The 18,736-nt window shown below is 40.2% G+C and overlaps 1 protein-coding gene across 1 annotated transcript in view; it reads left to right on the top strand.

The window, feature by feature from the left end:
* The window catches only part of SVEP1 (sushi, von Willebrand factor type A, EGF and pentraxin domain containing 1), a 476,820-nt gene that overhangs the window by 294,628 nt on the left and 163,456 nt on the right, over window positions 1-18,736 (top strand). The window contains exons 20-21 of the mRNA XM_089674706.1: window positions 3,261-3,352; window positions 15,642-15,738. Of these exons, the coding sequence (XP_089530832.1) occupies window positions 3,261-3,352; window positions 15,642-15,738 (189 nt within the window). The remainder of the gene's footprint in view (window positions 1-3,260; window positions 3,353-15,641; window positions 15,739-18,736) is intronic.

Raw genomic sequence — 18,736 nt, 5'->3', positions numbered from 1 at the left:
TGAGATGCAGACGTATTGGTGAGAGAGGGCTGTAGACGTTGCCGAACAGGGGTTTGTCGCCGCGGCCATCTTTTTGGTGGTGTACATGTGGTTTACTAAATGTTTGTAAAAAGCCATTGAAGAAGTAATGCTGGGAGCCGGATTCTGCTTTCTTTTATGTAAGTTTGGATTAAATTTGTTCCTTTAATATGGATTCTGCCTAAGAGCCTGTTTATTTTCATGAGGATATTGGAGGATTGCCCTTGAAGTAAAGCATTGGAAAGGAAGGAGTACCTGTGATAGCCCATGACTGAAAACAACTATAAGAGGGTAATAGTACCTGGTATCATTTGTGGCTGAAATAAAAAAGGGTACTAGTACCTAGTGTCACTATTCACTAGGGGTTGTGCACAGAGTGGTTTTTTTTTTTTTTGGTATTGAAGTGGTTGGTCACAAAGTGTGTGGTTATATAGTGGTCACGGAGTTTTCACTTTTTGGGTTTGAATTTTATATAAATTAAAAGAATATTTATATAAGTTTTTTTTTTTTTTTTTGCACAATTTAAGAGTGATTTTTGTGTTGAGCACTGAGTGGAGTGTTATATATGTAAAATATAATGCACTATGGTTTTTCTTTTTCTTTTATTTTGAGGTATTTCAGAATATCTAGGATTGATTTCCTTCTAACTGCATCAAGGTGGAAAATTGGGATTTGGACATTGGACACAATTACTTTTTAAAAAAATTTTTGGACACAATTCACATATTTTTATAGATTTTTATTTTTATTTTATTTTTTAGTTTTGATTATATGAATTTATTATACTTAATTTATGGTTATCACAAAAAGGTTATGTGAGATTGTATACTTTCTAGGGAGAAAGTGTGACTTTTTGTGGGAGTACAAAAAAGGAATTTGATTGATTAAGGGGTTTGATTGAGAGTACAGTGGGGGCTGCTTGAGAATGCAGGGAACTGTTAGGTGATAGTGGAGGGGGTGATGGCTGACATTGTAGGAGGGGGAAGGGTTATAGTGTAGTAGGGGGGTAGGGCATGACTGGTATTGCAGAAGCATTGTTTGAGTGATAATATGAAGAAGGTGGGGCAGGCTGACATTGCAGGAGGGGGTTAGACAGATTACCAGCTCAGAAGCAGTGGGGCAAATTAGATCATGCTTTATTGGGGATTTTTGCCTTCCTCTGGATCAACTGTGGGTATAGGATTGTGTATATAGAATTGTACATAATATTTTTTTCTTCGATTGGTTGAACTGGAAAACTGGGTGTCTTTTTTCATCCTGACTAACTATGTAACTATGTACTCCAGGTTCCATAATCCTTGGTGATTAATACATTCGGTCCCTCTGGGATAACTGTCCTGTGCTGACTTCACCTCCATTCCCCTCCTACCCAGTGTGCAGACAAGCCGTATGAGAACACTAACAAGACACCGTAGGCACATAAGGCACTTGAAAGCTAAAATAACTGTAAGGCTACTTTCACACTGAGGGGTTTTTGAAGCGTTTTTGCATTAAAAAAAGCACCTGAAAAGCTCAAGAAAAATACTTTGCTATGTTTGTCTATATATATTTTCACACTGGGGTGGTGTGCTTCCGTTGCGGTGTAAAAACTCCTGCTTCCAGCATCTTTGGAGCATGTTTGTTCAGTTAAAAAAAATTCCCCAAAACTGCCACTTCCCAATTAAATCAATGATAAGTGCCTGAAAAGCGCCTGAAAAACGCCTGAAAAGCACCTCAAAAATGCCTCTCAGAAGTGTTTTTGGTGCAGTTTTTAAGTCACGTGTCCTTTAAAAAATGCTCAGAAAGTGCGACAAGAGTGCGGTAAATATCCAGCAAAAACACTTTTGCATTTTTGCCATGTTTTTGTGGTGGATCAGTGTGAAGGTAGCCTGAAAGTTGCCTAAGTCCCCGGTCACACTGGATGTGAATTGGCATGTGACTTGCAAATCGCATGTCAAATTGCAGCCTATTGTCCGCAATTAAAGCGGTCATATTAGATTTAGTAGCCCACACTTGGCCATGAAACAGCTTTTGATTCAATTGTCCAATTACTTTTGGTCCATTGAACAAGGGGAAATGGCTACTCTTAAGAACTGTAATTCCTAAACCCTTCCTCCAATTTGGATGTTCACACCCTCAAATTAAACCTGAGAATGTGCACGTTCAGCCCATATCTATATCATATAACTATAGCTTGATTATATTTTGGCAAATACCTGAAACAATCTAAAATTGTGCCTGTGTCCAAATATATATGGACCTAACTTTATCCTTGTGAACCTCAGAGATGAAAAGGCTTTTTCACAGACTCACAAAACAGGGGGAAAGGAGCTGCAGTTACACTCTGAGCTCTGAGAGCTGATTGGAGGGAAGGGATGCCCCCCCCCCCCCCATTCACTAAGCACACAGGAACATAGCTGAGCCTGTCAATCTGCTGGAGGTCCCTTCCTGTCACCTTTTTTCTCTTGGTGTCAGGAAAACTTGCCAGAATAGACTCATACTGATAGCAGAGGAACTAGACAGCAGAGAGAAATGACACTGAATTGGGGAGAGCAAGTAAATAATATAGAAATACTATATGTTCTTTGTTCAGATTTCATGTCTGAGGTTTGCAACCACCTTAATAAGTTTTTTTAACAGGTATGTGTTTTTACAAATGCAGCTTGTTATGATTATGCATAATAAGATATGGGACATGTAAAAAAAATAATAGCCAGGCCCACATATTTCCACTGTCTACATAACCAATAGAAAGTCCTGTGTGGTCTTTATTCATGAGGAGTTGCAGTGCTGAGAATATTTAAACACAATGAGAATTTTAGAACTGCCAAAACTGGACCGTAGACATTTACTTTTGTGCCTGTAAGGTGTATCATCCAATGACCTGCTTTGTTTTCTATCCTGATAAAAGTAAATATTATTGCATACTTGTAAAAATATGTTCTTTATAGCATTGGAACATACAGTACTTCTGTGTCACACATTGGAAGATAGCAAAATGGTTGCCAAGTCATTTCCAAAGGCGATTTGAAATGTTCTGCATGCTAGCTTGAGTGTTTGTCCTAGTTCATGTGCTCCTAAAAAATATCTTTATGTACCTGGCATGAAGCAGAGAAGACAAATGGCAATAATATAGTGGTTTAGTAGCACTTCTCTCCCTTTCCTTGCTATAAAAGGAAGAGCTGGTCTTTGTACTTTAATCACAGATGTTCTAACTAATCACAAGATTGATAACACGTGTTTCTCATAATGTTATTTTGTAGGTTTTGGCTCCAGCTTCTCGGCAGCGGAGGAAAGTGTAATGATTCCCATTTCTCCACAAAATGTCAACAGCAAATACAAAGTCAGCAGTCAGGCAAGGATACCATTTGTTTCATTGTGTTTCCTTTTAATGGCCTAGCAGCAAAGTCAGATAACGCAAGTCTTTTGAATACATTAGCCAAGCTAAGCAACTAATACATAACGCTAATGTAACTGTAACCTCTTTACCTGAATCAATGTTTTAATATTAAAGTCAAACCGGCAAGATTTAATTCCAATGATAGTGTGAGGTTCAATAAAATGATAGCCTAATGCTTTGTGGAAAATGCATTCAGACACATTGAGCTTGATAAACATTCGCTGTATATTACAAAAAAAACAATAACGCACAGAGCCAGAGCATTATTCCCTCACATTATAATATAAATAAGACTGTCACACAGCGACAGAAATACGGCATGGGTTCATTTCAAAGCAACATGTTGGCAAATTCCCTTCTAATAAAAAAATTTAACTATTAAATCAACATTTTTGTTCAGCTTTCAGGCTCGGATTTCTCCTGGGCAGCTTTGCAAAATAAAACATGATTCAAATGTAAAATAGGACTGATGTGCGGTGGATAAAGCTAATGAAAAACTGGCCTGACCACTGCTTTTACATGTGTTGTTTATTTAGTGAAGTACATGCTATGAAGAACATGACATATGCATACAAATGCATAAATGACTGTTACAAAAGAGCAGAAGCTAAGCATATCCAAGGCTATGTACATACTGCTTTCAGTAGACAAAGTTGCCTCCTTACCAGCAGAGGCTATTTTCATCACAAGTCAATTAGAATGCCAAGGTTAGTGTAGCTGTCATTGAGTTGTACAGTACCATTGATGCCTTTGTGCATTGTCATTTGTGATCTTTGGATATCTGCCATGGTGTAAGAACTGGAATAACAAAGGTCACAGTCACAGTTATGTGTAGCAATTCATTATAGGAATTGTAATACAAAATTGTATTTAGTAATGTAAATGAAAAATTATATATATTATTAAGTATTATTATGTATCAATTAGTTACAGAAGCCTTTCTCAACCAGGGTGCCTTGGCAAAGTGCCCAAAAATTGTATACAAGCCAGCAGGTGGATCAATTCTGCTTTTTGAAATGTTACAGGTTTTCATTGGGCATTTTTATGACCTTCTAGCTGCCAGTATCCTAAGAACCGATGACATCATCAGTAGAAAAGGAGGACGTTGGATGCATGCACATCATCCTTGTTTGGCCCTCCCCTGCCCTCTCCGGCAGCACTGGGTTAACATTAGCAAAGTGAGGGAGAGAAAATGAGAGAGACACAATGCAATACTAGTCAGTACCAGTGTGCAAAGGTGCATTTGCTTTAGAAGAAGAAATCACCTCTAATGTTGGGGGTACTGGATGTGTGTAGAATAGTTTTTTACATTTTTAGATTGGGGTGCCTTGAGATTGTGCAGAATCTTAAAGGGTGCCTTGAGATTATCCATAATTTTAAAGGGTGCCTTGACAGAAAAACAGATTGAGAAACACTGAGTTATACTGTATTAATCACTTTAATACTGCCCTATAGCCAAAAGACAGCGCGGTTCTCATGTCAGCGTGCCTCATGTCAGGTTCCACAGGGAACAGAACACTAGATATCAGGCTACTCTTCCTCCTGCTACAATTTTTGTATTTTATTTATTTTTTGCCCCTTTCACATGGGCAATCCAATCAGGTTTGCCTGTCAGTCTTTCAGGCGGACCTGATTCATTGGTTCATGTATCCCTATGGACCTGTGGGTGTAACATGACTTGTGTCTGTTTATACCCGCCTACCTCTAATCCGATCCAGTCCATCAAAAAACAAAACAAAAAAACAACAGAAGGGGATCCATTCCCCTCCATCTAAGCAGATCAGATCAGAGAGCAGTCAGGTGTAAATGAACAGCCAGTCTGTTTATACTTGACTGCTCATAGTGCAGAGCGGGCTGTGTCCATGTCCGATCTGCATAAACTGAGGAGACATGGACCTGTCCTCTGCCCACTCTACTCAGCTGAGCAGGTGGTCAATGGACAGATCCCCTGCTGAGCTTATGCCGTTATTTTTGGGAAGATTGGAAAGCTAGAGAATCCTGATCCGGAGTTTCCCTAATAGAATTATATACAGCCTTGAAGCAGAATTTCTGAAAAACAAAATCCTCTTCAGCAGGCATCCAGATGATCATCAATACAAACTGGTTTTATTAGCAAAGCAAAGTATAGCTAAAACTTGAAAGTCCCCCTCTAATAGTTATTCTTAAGTCAAAGTCAGTCATTAAATGGCCTTTGGCTAAGCTTTTGGATCCCATATCTAAATTATTACAAATATGTAAGCCTTAAAAAATTTTACCTTCCTGCAGATTTTGATAAATCTTTCTGCTTGATGCATTACTTTAATCATTGTTACTAAAAAATACATGTCATTTACAGGGCAAGATATAATGTAATTCTGTCATTTTCTACCCACTTAACAATCTTTAATTCTCTAGCTGAAACCTTTTTTTTTAGTTTTAAAATGTGTCCCCAGAATAAGAGAAAGGGGGAAGTCTTCCATGGTGACATCTGTTGCAGGGGCAACTTTCTTCTAACTTCCTGCCAAATCCCTGGGATGGGAAATGAGGAGTTATTTCACCAATGCTACACAGAGAGTAAAAAATAAACTGACAGTTGTTTTAATGCTGTCTTGCCTTATCCAAAACATATAGACAAGAACAAGAATAGTTTTGACTATGCATACACTTAAAATATGCATCCTGCTAATTTAAATCCTAAGTTTAGTCAAAATAAAAGAAACAAAAATCAGCACAAGGAACATTAGTTTTAGTTAGCAGGATGTGTCCCTTGTGCTGCTGTGACCTCGGTTAGCTGAAATCCTCTGCCATTGTTACCCACCACTACCACCATCACCACTGTAATCACCCAGCAGGGGTTGATAGAAATGAGGGTGCTGTGACAGGCACTCATTAAGAGTTCTGACTATGTTGCCCAGGTCCTCCATTTATAAAAGCTGTGCTACAGCTTCTTTGAATGAACCATGATTTATGAATGGAGAACAGGCAGATAGATTGTCTTTCATTCATAGAAGCGGTAGTTATGGCTTCTATGAATGGAAGAGATGGAGCAGAAGGTGGGGCAGCATAGTCAGGCACTGTTAATGAGTGCTTGTCACATCTCCCTCAGTTCTATTAACCCCTGTTGCATTGGAAGAGTATGGTGGCAAGGGTTGGGAGAGGGTCAATGGAGGAGAATTTCAGCTAATAGAGAAGATAGCAATACAAGAATACATCTTACTGACTGTAAGTAATGTCCCTTGTGCTGATATTTGTTTTTTTTAATTTTGACTAAATTTAGGATTTCAAGGACCGGGTGAAGATAGATATACAGTTGTGTTCAAAATAATAGCAGTCAGACATCACTAACCTGATCAATCACTGTTTTTGGTAGAAATTATATTTCTGCATGGCAAATAATTTACTAGCAGGTATAGTAGAGTAATAGAAATCCAACAGACCCAACAGTCATGACATGCATGCTGCTGATTCTGTGTAATTTAGTCACTAATTGAAAGGGGCATGTTCAAAATAATAGCAGTGTGGAGTTCGATTAGTGAGGTCATTCATTCTTTGAAAAACAGGTGGCAATTATTGCCCTTATTTAAGGAAGGAAGGCAGCAAATGTTGTACATGCTGGTTACAGTGCATTTCTCTCTGAAATTCTGAAGAATATGGGTCGTTCCAGACATTGTTCAGAAGAACAGCGTACCTTGATTAAAAATTTGATTGGAGAGGGGAAAACATATAAAGAAGTGCAGAAAATGATAGGCTGCTCAGCCAGCTAAAATGATTGAAAATGCTTTAAAATGGCAACCAAAACCTGAAAGTCGTGGAAAAAAGCAAAAACTACTATTCGAATGGATAGAAGAATAGCCAACAGTTTGTCAGACGACCCCCAAACACTGAATTCAAGCCACAGTACACTGTGAAGACAGTGAAGCATGGTTGCGCAAGCATCATGATATGGGGATGTTTCTCATACTACGGTGTTGGGCCTATTTATTGCATACCAGGGATCAGGGATCAGTTTGAATACATCAGAATACTTGAAGAGGTCGTGCTGCCTTATGCTGAAGAGCAAATGCCCTTGAAATGGGTGTTCCAACAAGACAACGACCCCAAACACACCAGAAAACGTGCAACATCTTGGTTCCAGACCAACAAGATTGACGTTATGGAGTGGCCAGCCCAATCCCCGGATCTTAATCCAATAGAAAACTTGTGGGGTGACATCAAAAATGCAGTTTCTGAGGCAAAACCAAGAAATAGAGAAGAACTGTGGAATGTAGTCCAATCATCCTGGGCTGGAATACCTGTTCACAGGTGCCAGAAGTTGGTTGACTCCATGCAACACAGATGTACAGCAGTTCTCAGAAACAGTGCTTATACAACTAAATATTAATTAAGTGATTCAAAGGAAAGCAAAATCTTCAGGCATTTTTCAGTTTATATAGTGAATGTTTTGAGTTTGTAAACACTGCTATTTTTTTGAACAGTCTAATATTCACTTTTCTTCAATTTGTTTAGAGGAACAACACAAATTTGATATATTTTTCTTCATGTTTTGATTTGGAATAGAATGTGTAGTGTTCCCAATGCATTTGTGTGTATGGAAATAAAAGCTATTAGAAGGATTTTGAGCTTTATTCGCTTTTTTCAACACACTGCTATTATTTTGAACACAACTGTACTTACATTTACCTTAGCACTGTCATCCAGATCCTTCCATCTCTAAATGGTAGATTATTGATTTCAAACAAGTGTAGCACTACCCCCTTAGGAGTTGCTGATGAATTGGGTCCCCCTATAGTCCTGCACAGCCAGGCATCGCACATATTCCATTCAGACTTGCTTCAGGGGACAGAAAACCAGTCCTTGATCTTTGTTTTGAAGTTTTATTGGGGATGTAGAACTTGGATAGGGTAAGAGGTGTATGGAATGCCTAAGGCTAATGTCAACAGAGGACAAAACTTCCTGAACTATATTACACATCTTTACAAAGAAATCCTATTCAAGGAGAGCTCTCCAGCCTCTCCCGGTGTACCACCCCAGACCCCAGATAAATCCTCTTCTTTATCCAGCTTGTCTGGAGGAATGCCTGGGCAAGGAAGTCCAAAGCTGCCACTTAAATGTAACAGTCCCGGGTGTAGAGCTAGTCATGTTCTCCCTTTCTGGCCCACAGAGTGTAGGAGTACTCACTGAGTCCTTCTCCTGTGCTGCTGTTGGGTAGGTGGCTGCTACCAGGCCTATCAGCTGGGCCGCTCCTTCCCTGTCACCAGGTGGTCCTCTCTCATGGGGCCAGTGAAGTCTTACAACTTTCTTCCCTTCAAGGTTCCTCTGCCTGGAGGTGAGCCCCTTCTAGCCTGGGCTCCTTCCCAGGCTCTTGCACCTCAGCCTCGCTTCTCCATCTTCCACCCGCACACTCTCCTGCTACTGAGCAAGCCCCAACACTTTTAAGGGAGTCCCAGCCCCTTGCCATGCCTACTGGTGGGAATTGGCTAAGGTCCTTCAAGAGTAAAGCCAGCCTCTCCTCAGATCCACCCACTGCCTCTAGAGCCTCCCTCCAAAGCTCCAGGGTAGGGGGAAATTCCCGAGGGGTTGGCCTGGAGACCCTCTGAGCCCTGATCATAATTTGACCCCAGTCTGGCTATTACACCTGGGCTGGTACTCAGCCCCTGACTAACCATTGGAGTCTAGCTCCCCCTAGCTACCTAGGAGGGCACTACACTAGTATCTGATTATTAGGTGATATGCATTTATTTATTCCAGGTTGGTTGGCATTCCTTTTCTTATAGCCTGCTGGGTTCCCTCTAAATAGCGTGTATATCTTTTATGACAATTCCGCTTTGTCATATACTATACATATAGTAATAACTGTATTTTTGGAAAAATAAACGTTTTGAAAAAATGGTGTTTGAATATTAATGTTGGTTTAGGAAAAGGACCCTATTGCTCAATCCTACTGTTTATGGTAATATTTAATAATAATCTTAACAGGTTGTTTGAGTTACAGATCAGACTGTAGTAAACTATAATGGAAATATTCCATAAATGTACAAGTGCTTTTAGTATAATTAATATCTTAGTGCAAATATTTTGTTCTTGTAGCAATAAAATATAATCTCACTTTTAGGCCAACAGAAACAAAGCCTATCCCAAGTTCAATGGTTGGGTTATACCATATATATGAAGGAGCGCCCTATTCAGAAATGTTCTTCTCGTGGTTGATATACATGATTTGTCTGGGAAATATTCTGTGAGAAGAGTGGAACAAACATAAGGAGATAAATTAAATTAATGGATGGGCTTGATTTTTTACAGACTGCTTCACAATTATGAACTTTTTAACTCCATAAAGTGAATTTAGCTGTAATGTTTCCAAGATAACATCTTTAAAAGTGACCTTGTCAGTTCCCTAATCAATTCCAAATGGCAGGCCCTGTAATAAAAGAGGCAGTATATGCATATTTTCAGCAGACCATGTCTCCTACCTTTCTTCTGTTCCAACACTTCTGCCTCAGCCTAGCTCTTAAACATTTGACATTTCTGGAAGTGTTGGATTCCTTTACACCCCACCTACAATTGTTGCTTATTTAAAACCTGCTGAGGCTGTAGTGGCATAGGAGTTGGAGAAAGTATTCACATACTATCAAAGTCAGAGGTTTACCCGATCAGAATTCAATTCACTGTATAACTGTTAGAATCTTTTTTTACTGCAGTGTATCATATACTGCAGTTTACCAGTCCCCAAATTAGGTGCCTGCATTAGTTTTCTTTTTTTTCACACTTTCTGCCCCTCTGTGGCTATGCTGTCTCCTTTACTATATCTATGGAGGCAGTAGCCACACTTATCACGCAGGCTTGAATTCAAACATGTCTACCTATGTTAATCTTCATTACACAGGGACTGATGGAATTAATACTGTAGTTTACAGAGTAAAAAAAAAAACATTTGACGTGGATGAAGGAATCCTCCCTGCTGTGTCATTGTATTCTGATAGATACTCCCCTACCGTCAGAATCCACTGATCACCCCTGCAGCCTGTTAACTGCAGCGCTGATTGAAGCAACATTTTCAACAAGTGCGCTTAATAGCAGTCGGTCTTTAGAGATATTTTTTTTTACTTGCTAAAAAATAAAAAATGCAGATAAAATATCTTAGTAAGCTTTAATCTAACACATTTTTGTTCCTGGGTTTAGCTATGCTTTAGAGTCACTTTAAATGAACAGCCCCAAATTTAATTTTAAGTCTTTATGCACACTGCAGCTGCCAAATACTAGTTTTACAGGTGTTTAGGGGCAGAAATCTAAACGCACCAAAATTGCTTTCAGGAGAGGAGCTTGTGGACAGAAAGGACACCCAACAAATCTTACTGCATTGTAAAACACTTGACACCACAAGGACACACACTGAACAATTGTTTCCTGTGTGTTTCATTCACACTGCAACACCAGCTGAAGCTGTGCTGCAGCATGCTGTGATTTTATCACAGCGCAGTGCCGAATAGCATGGCAATGTACAGCAGTGCAGCACATCACGCTGCTGTACATTGCCATGTATGAAGTCTATGTTTTGTAAAGTTTGCACAATAAAAAGAGAGCTACCACAGTCAGGAACAAAGAGCAAAGAGCTTTTGGGAAGGTGCAGAAAAGTCCTGGGAGTAAATACAGAGTCCAATTGCAATAAAACTTGAAACTTGTGTTGAATAGAATGCCAACATTACAAACACCCTGGCGGAAGAGCACTGCTAGGGAAATAACTCACAGTTCAATGCAGTCAAATGAGGCTGAGGAGAGATGCTGACGGCATCTGTTTCAGAGGATGAAGTGCAGCCTGGCAGGACTAGTCGCAAGAGGGACAGCTCCTTTCCAGGATAGCGAGTCCCTAGACTGTCCCCCCTCATCAGGAAGCTTTTCTTACTGCTAGTTACTTTCCCTAACAAGCAGGGTCTCTCCGTACACTAGCCACTCGCAAATTGCGCCCAAACCCAGGAGAAGGGGCTTAAATAGACCCTACTGACCCAAGATGGCCACGTGGCTGCCGTGTAGTCAACCTGAACGCTGCTCCAATTTACCGAGGAAACCAGGGAGAAACCAGGTTTTCCTAGGTCTTCCCCTCCAGGCTGTAGTACCACTCAGTTCGAGTGCCACCTACAGTGGAGAAAACAGACTGCACCTGCCTACAAGCTGCCGGAATGGTAAAACACTCCACTCCAGCTCTCTGTTCCCATGTGAATTCACCCTAAATTGCATAATGTCCCACAGATTGGACAGATCTACATGGAAATATTGATGTAAAACATAACTGATAAACCATTCATTCTGCTGGTTTGAGCAGCATTACACCAAATCTGATCTGAGCAAGGTAAACAGCGTAAAACTGCTGAAGCAGATGTTACCCTCAGCAAAAACTGCAAACAGAGCAGTGAGGATCAAGGCAAGATGAGGATGTGCTACTAGGGAGCAGGGAGTTTAAGTTGATCCTTTTGGTTTGTTCTGGATGGGCATGCCCAGCTTTGCTTTGTAGGACAAAGATTGACTTTCCAAGGAAAAAACTGCATCGTTTTTCAGATCTACCAATCATCTTGACTGGTGGTTTATGTTGAACATAACCTCTGCTTTTATATATGTTCAATTTGAATTGTCGAGATTTGTGACAGGTTTATTTTTAAAAGTAAATGCGCTTTCTACACTGGCTCAGCAACACTCTGAAGGTATGTCACATTTAGCAGATTAACTTTGACAGACTTATTAAATAAGCAGTGCAACATACAAAGCACAAATTGCAGGCTTGTACAAAAGGGAATGTTGCTGCTGTGAGTACTACATTTGTAATTACAATGTACATCTGTGCATTTCATACACATATTTAACCTCTTGCCTACCGGGCACTTTTATTCCCTTTTTGCCGAGGCCAATTTTCAGCTTTCAGTACTGTTGTACTTTTAATGACAATTGCGCGGTCATGCAACATTTTACCCATATTAAATTTTTTCACACAAATAGAGCTTTCTTTTGGCGGTATTTAATTACCACTGGGATTTTTATTTTTTGCACTATAAACAAAAAAAGAGCAAAACAATAAAAAAAGTTTGTTTTTGTTTCTATTATAAATTGTTGCAAGCAGGTAATTTTTATCCTTCACTGATAGGCAGCACTGATAGGCAGCACTGATGAGGTGGCATGGATAGGCAGCACTGATGGCCACTGATAGGCTGCACTGATAAGGTGGCACTGATGAGGTGGCACCAGTGGGCATTGATGAAGTGACACTGATGCTGCTGCACTGATTTGCATCAATGATGGGCACTGACAGGTGGAAATGATGGGCACTGATAGGCAGCACTGATGGGTGGCACTGACAGCACTGACTGATGGCACTGATGGACGGCACTGATGGGCAGCACTGATTGGTGGCACTGTTGGGCACTGATGGGGGCACTGCTGGGCACTGGTGGGTGGCACTGATGGGTGGCACCACTGGACACTGCTGGCTGGCACTGCTGGGCACTGATGGCCAGCACTGCTGGACACTGATGGTAAGGGCACTGATAATCAGTGCCCTGATTATCAGTGCTGATGTGCTCTGTGACCTTTGCCAGTTATCGCAAGTACTTTCTTCACGCTGTGACAGTGTGAGGAAAGTACAGCCGATAACCGAAAACTGTATTTACTTTGTGATCTGCTGTGTCATTGGATACAACTGATCACATGACAAAAGGTCTCTGTGATTGGCCTTTTACCTAGTCATGTGATCAGCTGTGTCCATAGGAGACAGCGATCACTGATAGCGCCAGGTATGCCGCTGGGGGCATGCGGGAGGCACATTCTCAGAGGACATGATGTGACGCCCTCCCAGAACTAGACAACCACACTGTAGCCGTCATTCTGCTATAGCATGGTTGTGAAGTGGTTAAAATGGAACTACACAAAGCATTATATGACACCATAAAATTTTAGAAAAACTTCAACCTTTTTTGTGAAAATAGAAAACAGTTTTATGGTGATGGTACCCAGTGTCGCATTTATAAGGGGGCAAAAGGAGCAACTGCCCTAGGCCCCCTGACAAGGGACTCCCCCTCTATACAATAAATAATATAATATAACCATAAAAGTGCAGCGCTAAATATATGAATAAATTTAACCACCTAAGGCTAAAATAATAAACTTTATAGGTGCACTCGATAAAAATGTCCAAAATATATAGTAAGTTCAATTATGGGTGGAGAGGTATAATCAAGGTAGTGACTCTCGGTGATAAAACTAGTAATCCGGGCAGGCATATGTTTCGGTGATGTGCAAAGAATAATAAAACTGTGCACTCACCAATTTATATGCGCAATAATCTCATCAAGTATACCAGAGGTTCCCTCTTATCCTGGAAAGGATGCCGCATGGAATTTGTAGACTCTTCCCTGAGGTTGGGTAGTGGGATGGCATCTTAGGAGTCTCCTTAGTAAATAGGTTGCGGTAGGGGTCAGTAATGGATCACTCTCCTCTGGGCCTAGGGATGTTCACCAGGAGTCCTGGGGGGTTAAATGCTCGGTACGGAGCAAAAGAATGGTGCCCATAGTGTAGTAAGTCAAAAGTTATAAATGATTTTATTAATGAGCAAAATTCATAAAAACATGAACACACATTCAATTACTACTCAGATCACGGAGGTCCGGCGGCCATCAAAAATACCCAGCTGGTTAGTGCTTATGGCAGTTTTCATGATGTGACCTGTGCATACTACAATATATGTTCATGGGTGAAGGCTTTTGAATTTGAGTAGTAATTGAATGTGTGTTCATGTTTTTATGAATTTTGCTAGATTTTTATAGAAAATATCTTAGAACCCCCCAAAATTATATATTTTTAAAGCAGAGGCCCTAGAAAATAAATTGGTGTTTTTTGCATTTTTTAATGTCAAACGGAATGTGCGCAGTAGTTTTTCAACGCAATTTTGGGAAAAAATACATTTTTTTAAATTTTATTGCAAAAAAACACAATGCATAATCCAATTTTTTGTAAAATATAAAATATGACGTTATGCTGAGTAAACAGATACCAAACATTTCACGGTTTAAAATTGTGCACACCCGTCGAAGAGCGAGAAACTGCATACATTTTACTATTCATAGGCGATGCTTTAAAAGCCTTTACAGGTTACCACTTTAGATTTAGAGAGGAGGTCTAGTGCTAGAATTACTGCCCATGATCTGATGATCGCAATGTGTGGGACATTCGCTGTTTGCATGCGTGCGGGACTGATGCGTGTGTTCACCTTTGCACGTGAGCATGGGGGGGTACTTTTATGAGACCCCAAATCCGTCCTCTGCACACGAAAGCTTTCTAAACACCAAGACCAGTGTTTTTGAATGCTTACAGGTTTTTAAAAATGGCGGTGAAAGTTTCTGAGTAACCTGGAAGTGATTTACAATAAAGGAGGGCTGATGATCAAAGATGATTCTGGCTTTGTTCATTTGTCTGGCCAGCTGGCGGATGTGTTGGTTGGTCACTCAGGACTCCCGGCGGGATGGGAGATCCGTAGAGAATGGATTGAAGCAGTGGGGGAGGGGGGCGTCCCTTCTCGCTACTTGTACAAGCAATCAAGCGGTTAGTAGCCAATCTAATTGCTTGTACAAGAGAGATGACCACTGGATCTAAAAACTGGTACCTGGGTGAAGCCTGCAGTTGCAGGCATCACTCCGGTACAGCCACGGAAAGTCCAGTGATGTACAGGTACTTCACTAGTCCAGAAGCAAATTTTGGCATGTCAAGCAAACTACACATAGGGTGCTTATGCTCTTAAGGAAGGTGGCCTATGACTGCATGTGTACATGTACAGTCTCAGAATGACGTTGTGCCATGCATTTTAAAAATGTGTGACTGTCATTGAGAATGAAATCAACTTTGTGTATGAGGGGCCCCAAACCTGAAATGCCCCAGGCCCCCAAGGTCTAAATCTGGCCCTAGCAGTACCTCTATGCCTGTACATCACATATACAGATACAGGGATTCTTTCTGTGTATAACCATCTCCCCTCCACAGCATATCCTAGGCAATGCGTGTTAATGAATGAAGACGTGCTACAGCATACTGCATTGTGGTGTAAGTGGGCCTTCGCTGAGTTTACATTGGAGATATGTGGACAAGTTTGATGAAAATGGTGCTGAACACAGGATTCTTCTTTAAATACCAGATTTATTAAAATTACATTATGCACCTTTTCAGGCTATTTACTAGAAAATGTGCTTTTTATATTTTTTTAATTTTCTGCAATTGTATATTTCTTGAATAGGTTTTTCATGATTGCTTCTTAAATCCATGCCAAAACAGTGGAACTTGCAAACAAGTTGGAAGTGGATACACTTGCACATGTCTTAAAGGCTACACAGGTATTTTAGTTGTTGTAAGTTATGGGGTACTTGTATAATTGGAAATATGTCTACAATATACTTCAGTCTTATGCTAACTAGGTAATTGTTGTGATAAAGTTCCTGACGAGTTGGGCCTGTAATAACACTTTTTCAAGGTTGTAAAGCATAGCAATGCACACAGCTATAAAAAAAAAATGCCGTCCAAAAAAACTGTTTAATGCAACTAGATAGAAAATTTACACAAATGATTGTAATGTATGTAACATCAAAGGGAATATCAGACCAGCCAATCAGAAACCAGTCCAATTTTTGCTGCTGAACAGGTGGAGTCTAGTAGATACCTCCATCCATGCTAAAAAAGGTGAATGGGGGAATCTCCCCTGCCAGCTATAGTATTCAGACAGCCACAGCATATGCAGCTGTTTGAGTACCTGAATAGTGACTGCAATTGTTCAGGCAACAGTTTTCCACCTAACTACTTCCATTTTCCAGATAAAGTTTGTTGAGCAGGGAGGTGCCAACAGGGCCACCTACAGCTCGAATTTGTGAACAATTCAGCAGGGATCAGACAAAATGACATGCATGCCCAGCATAAGTGACTGGCAGTAAACTGTTTATGAAGGGAAGGCTACTAGAGAAACAGTGGGATGGAGCATTTGGATATGTGGATGCATGAACATATATGGAAGACACATGGGTGCATATTTAGAATGGACATGCAGTATATGCAGGGTATGTGGAATGTATGTTTTTCTGGTAAAATCATGAGAGTAAAAGCCTATGGTTCTGAAGGGTTTTATTATTATTTATTTATTTATTTTATAATAAATATTATTATATTTTTTTTGTATATATTCTGTTGGAGTTATATCTAATAAAATGCTACACTCTCCAGAGGAGAACCAAGGTTGCTTTAAGGTTGCTACATGCTTTCTCCATCAGGGTGTAGCAACCTTCAAGCAAGTTCCAGGGAACCTTGGTTCTCTTCCGGAGAGTGTAGTGTTATCTTCTTGGATATAACAGCTTATGGTGCTTTATAATAACTATAGCTATGGCACCTATCACTCTTAAAACCATGCAATGATTGTTATCATTGTTGTACTAAGGTGAATATATATATGCACATGGGTGCATATTTAGAATGGACATGCAGTATATGCAAGGTATGTGGAGTGTATGTTTTTCTGCTAAAATCATGAGAGTAAAAGCCAATGGTTCTGAAGTTTTTTTTTTATTTATTTAATAATAAATATTATCATATTTTTTGTATATACTCTGTTGGAGTTGTTATATCTAATAAAATGCTACACTCTCCAGAGGAGAACCAAGGTAGATAGAAACTTGCTTTAAGGTTGCTACAATTCCTCTTCCTTCAGGATATAGCAACCTTCAAGCAAGTTCCAGGGAACCTTGGTTCTCTTCCGGAGAGTGTAGTGTTATCTTCTTGGATATAACAGCTTATGGTGCTTTCTAATAACTATAGCTATGGCACCTATCACTCTTAAAACCATGCAGTGTTTGCTAGCAAGGTGAATATATATATATATATATATATATATATATATATATATACACACACACAGTATAGCCGCACAACACACATCCCTGTCCTACTGGAGGGAATTTTCCACCTTGATGATTATGTGTAAATTGTATGTATTTATTATTAACAGGATAAAACATACACATTTTTACCAGCAAGTGGAGCTTTATGCTTCATTTCACACATTTTCCCCCTATCTTCTTATTTACAGAGCACAGGGTCAAAGCAGTGAGTAATCAGTTTCTCTCCTTCCACTCTGTAAGACTGTGTTCAGTGCTGCAAACACACACATAGACTCAAAAGTCAGGCATTTTCTGCTTTGCTATATCATAAGCTAACCCATAGTGCTTTTGTCATCCTTTGTTATTTATTAAATGTTTAGTTGAAAAATATATATACAATAACATTGACCCAGAACCATTGCATATTCCTTTTATGTAGATTTGATATTTCAGGTGAGCACAGACAAGAGCCTAGGTGCAATGGATGCACCCCAAGGGCCACTTGTTGCCCTTTAGTATGTATTGTGTGTCCCACAGACCCAGCAGTCAGTAGTTGGAGTCATGGTTTGTAAAGCCGTAGTTGTAAAGATCTCTAGCAGTCTCATGTACCATATATCTGACCTCTTTTTGTGTACTGCAACATGTTGCCTGTTTTCAACCCTACCTACCTGTAGCCTAACCCTACCTGTAGAATGTCTCCATCTCTGACAGCCTACTGTAGCATTACATACACTAAATATTATGTCATAATAATGCTCTCTGCAGTACCAGCAGTTGGAGGCTATAGCTAGTTAGTGTTACTTCACCTATAGCAGCCCATGTTTCCCTAAGGCATGCAGGCCTACTGTAACTGTTGCTCCAATGACTTAGTACACAATGCTTTAGTCTCTGACCGAGTGTTATGAGGGGACTGAGCAAGAATAAAGGAAGGAGTATTGTGATCTTCAGTAGCATCATGCGTGGACTGTAGCACAGCAGGAGAGTAGCTGACAATTAAATCCAGAGGCAGGTGGTGGTCAGAGACAGGCAGAAGTTGGGGCAGATAGCAGACAATAAATGTAATTCAGGCACAGGCAGAGTTCATGGCAGGCAACAGATGATAGCTGTAACCAGGAACAGGCAGAGGTAAGGGCAGGCAGCAGACAATAAGTGTAATACATGGATAGGCAGAGGTCAGGGCAGGCAGCACTGTAGAAAGTAATCCAGTAACAGGAAACAGCCAGGGCAGGCTAACAAGGGACAGAATCATAATTTTGAGAATTAATAAACTGTGGACTTGTGATACTTAAATAGAGTGGAGCGGCGCAGACTGCATAGATGTGTGGTGCAGGAATATATGAGAAGCTCCTAACAGTCATAATATGGTTATATCTGGGGCCACAATTCAGGCCCCTCTTTTTCTAGAAATCTGACCACCACTGGGCTAGAGTAAACATAGTCTCTTAGACCTACTTTACACTTAAAGAACCTA

This window comes from Staurois parvus, unplaced genomic scaffold (assembly GCF_062004578.1).
Source record: "Staurois parvus isolate SC_StPar_1 unplaced genomic scaffold, SC_StPar_1.0 ptg000012l, whole genome shotgun sequence".
Lineage (NCBI taxonomy): Eukaryota > Metazoa > Chordata > Amphibia > Anura > Ranidae > Staurois > Staurois parvus.
Note: the sequence above shows the minus strand (reverse complement) of the source record. Positions and strands in the feature narration are given on the sequence as shown.